Genomic DNA, 2,820 nt, shown 5'->3' with positions numbered 1-2,820 from the left:
GAAACTAATCTTATCCAGATAAATGAGCTGTGACTTATTCAAACTTTAGGCAACTCTCACAATATCTAACAATTACAAGCACTCAAAAGCTTTAAAAGAAAAGTTAAGCAAGAAATTTATTTAACTTCAGACCGGCCATGTGCGGTTAAATCGGGGAAGACTCCGAGTTGCTGTCTGCTATTGACGTATCTTACAGGCACCACTAGATTCACCAACTTTCGTATCGTCCTTGTATAATTTTCGCCCATTGTTTAGTATTTAACTAGGTGTTTTTTTTTGAATGACGTACCTGTAACCTGTCTGCTGTCATATAGTAGTAGTTATCAAACTTAAATTTTTGAAGGAATGGTGGTTATAAATTAAATTAGCCATTCTATCCTAGAAAAACATAACTTGAACATAGAAGCTTGCAAGCAGGATGGGCAAAGGGCGATTATTACTCTTTCCATTGCCCTTCCAAGGCCACATAAACCCGATGCTTCAGCTTGCAAACATCCTTCACTCCAAGGGCTTTAATATTACAATCATACACACTTCCTTCAACTCTCCGAACATATCCAATTACCCTCACTTCACTTTCGAATCCTTTTCTGAAGATACTCTTGCTGGTTATGACACCAGCTTACTAGGTAATGTCAAGAATGTCATATTACTACTTAACCTCGTAAACAAGGTCTGGATTGATCCATTTCACGACTGCGTTAAAAGGCTGTTATCAAATTCTTCTGTAGAAGATCCTATACGCTGCCTTATTCCAGATGCTACTTTGTACTTTACTCAAGCTGTCACGGACTTACTTAAGCTCCCGAGAATCGTCTTAAGGACCAGTAGTCTATGTTCGTTTCATGTGTTTCATTCCTTCCCACTCCTGCTTCAAAAAGGATATCTCTCCATTGAAGGTGTGCGTTACTTAACAACATAAACTTTCAAATTTCTTAGTAGACAACTAATCGTTATAATACACATCGATTGCTTTTTCTTTCATAAGCTATCCTCTCGTTCTAGGGGAATCTCCAACTCCTTCATTTTTTATATATCATATTAATCTTAAAAAATATAGTCCCCCACCCCCATTTATTTAATTTAAATATTTGTTGTTAGTATTGGTTTATTTTTCGTTGTCAATTGTACTGTACGATTGAGGGGGTGTTCTTCTGCCACTTTAAGGTTTTAGAGCGATCGGTCACTTAACAAATAAAACTTAATATTAATATAGTAGACATTGAGCTGGCTGCAGAGCAATAAAAATTTTGTATGCATTGTCGCAATGCAGTGATGCGTCTTTTCAAGATAAGTACTGCACAACCTAAGGTGTTTATAGATGAGCATGAGCAGTGATGATATAAATTTTGGCTGTTATGCTTTATAGATGAGCATGAACAGTGATGATATACATGAATAAATCCAAAAGAAATATCATGTGCTTCAGTTGAGACGTTCAGTGGTGTCATAAGTATGATATACATCATACAAGCTATAATTAATTAGATATATGAAGTCTTTTGATCCATTTTGTACACACACAAAAATTCCCAAGTAAATTTAATTTCTATGAACATTACAACTAAGATACAATGTTACTAAAGCGCATAGCTCTATTTTGGATTGTCAATTTTCTATTGCAGATTCTCAATCAGAAGCACCAGTACCAGAGGTTCCACAACTGAAAGTAAAAGATCTTTCATCGACCTTTAAGATTGAGAGAGACGCTTTACATGTGATGCTCTTGGCAATTATGTCAGGAACCAAGGCAGCTTCAGGACTCATTTGGAACTCCTTTGAAGAACTTGAACAATCTATACTTCCTACTATTCAAAAAGAATTTCCAATCCCCAATTTCACAATTGGTCCATTCCACAAATACTTTACAGCCTCAGCAAGTAGCTTACTAGAACAAGACCAGACTGCACTTTCTTGGTTAGACATGCAAGCACCACACTCAGTTTTGTATGTTAGTTTCGGGAGCCTGGCAGCTATTGATAAGACTGAATTCTTTGAAATGGCTTGGGGATTGGCCAATAGTAAGCAAAAATTCTTGTGGGTGGTTCGACCTGGAGTCATTCGTGGCTCAGAGTGGCTCGAACCCTTTCCAGTTGGGCTCCTTGAGGCGGTGAGTGAAAGGGGTCATATTGTTAAATGGGCTCCACAACAAGAAGTGCTGGCTCATCCGGCCACAACATGTTTTTGGAGTCATTGTGGATGGAATTCGACGTTGGAGAGTATTTGTGAAGGAGTTCCAATGATTTGTTCCCCTTCTTTTGGTGATCAGATGACAAATGCAAGGTATGTCGAGGCTGTTTGGAAAGTGGGATTAGTATTGGAGAATGGTATGGAGAGAGAGGAGATAACAAGCGCAATAAGGAGAGTAGTGGTCGAACAAGAAGGGAAAGAGATGAAAATGAGAATGTCTTGTCTAAAAGAGAAGGTAAACACTTGTTTAATGGAAGGTGGATCATCATACAGATCACTAGAAAGCTTAGTGAATTTCATCCTGTCATTCTAAAATTCTGTAGGCTGCTTAGCATATATTATCTTGTTAAAAAGAAATTATGTACAATGAAATTGTTTCTTGTAGCTAATAATTGTCAACATGTCAAAAAATTTGATATCCTGATTCAATCCCAGAAGATCTAAAATATAAAGTTTCTCAGTTTTTAAATTTAAATAATGAATGACCTGACCTGAACTGGAACTAGTTCTTAATTATTTTAGCAGAAGTGAAGGGGACCTCAGAAATGGATATGAGGTATATTTGCTTATTACAAACACTTAAAATGTTATTCAAGACATTCACCTAACTCTGAGACCGGTCATGTGGTG

The 2,820-nt window shown here is 37.0% G+C and overlaps 1 protein-coding gene across 1 annotated transcript; it reads left to right on the top strand.

The window, feature by feature from the left end:
- Nucleotides 1–260: 260 nt before the first annotated feature.
- LOC141684758 (UDP-glycosyltransferase 76B1-like) lies at nt 261–2,608 on the top strand. Its single transcript, XM_074489868.1, has 2 exons — nt 261–899; nt 1,626–2,608. Exons 1-2 carry the CDS (start codon nt 419–421, stop codon nt 2,501–2,503), a joined length of 1,359 nt encoding a protein of 452 aa, XP_074345969.1. The 5' UTR covers nt 261–418; the 3' UTR covers nt 2,504–2,608.
- Nucleotides 2,609–2,820: the final 212 nt, after the last annotated feature.

Source organism: Apium graveolens, chromosome 9 (assembly GCF_009905375.1).
Source record: "Apium graveolens cultivar Ventura chromosome 9, ASM990537v1, whole genome shotgun sequence".
NCBI classification, from domain to species: domain Eukaryota; kingdom Viridiplantae; phylum Streptophyta; class Magnoliopsida; order Apiales; family Apiaceae; genus Apium; species Apium graveolens.
This window is presented reverse-complemented; position numbering and strand designations above follow the sequence as displayed.

Excerpts from the sequence above, each read along its gene's own strand:
- LOC141684758 (XM_074489868.1), top strand. The coding sequence starts at position 419 with ATGGGCAAAGGGCGATTATTACTCTTTCCATTGCCCTTCCAAGGCCAC. Across the intron at positions 900-1,625 it reads AGGATATCTCTCCATTGAAG|ATTCTCAATCAGAAGCACCA; the intron begins GTGTGCGTTACT and ends TTTCTATTGCAG.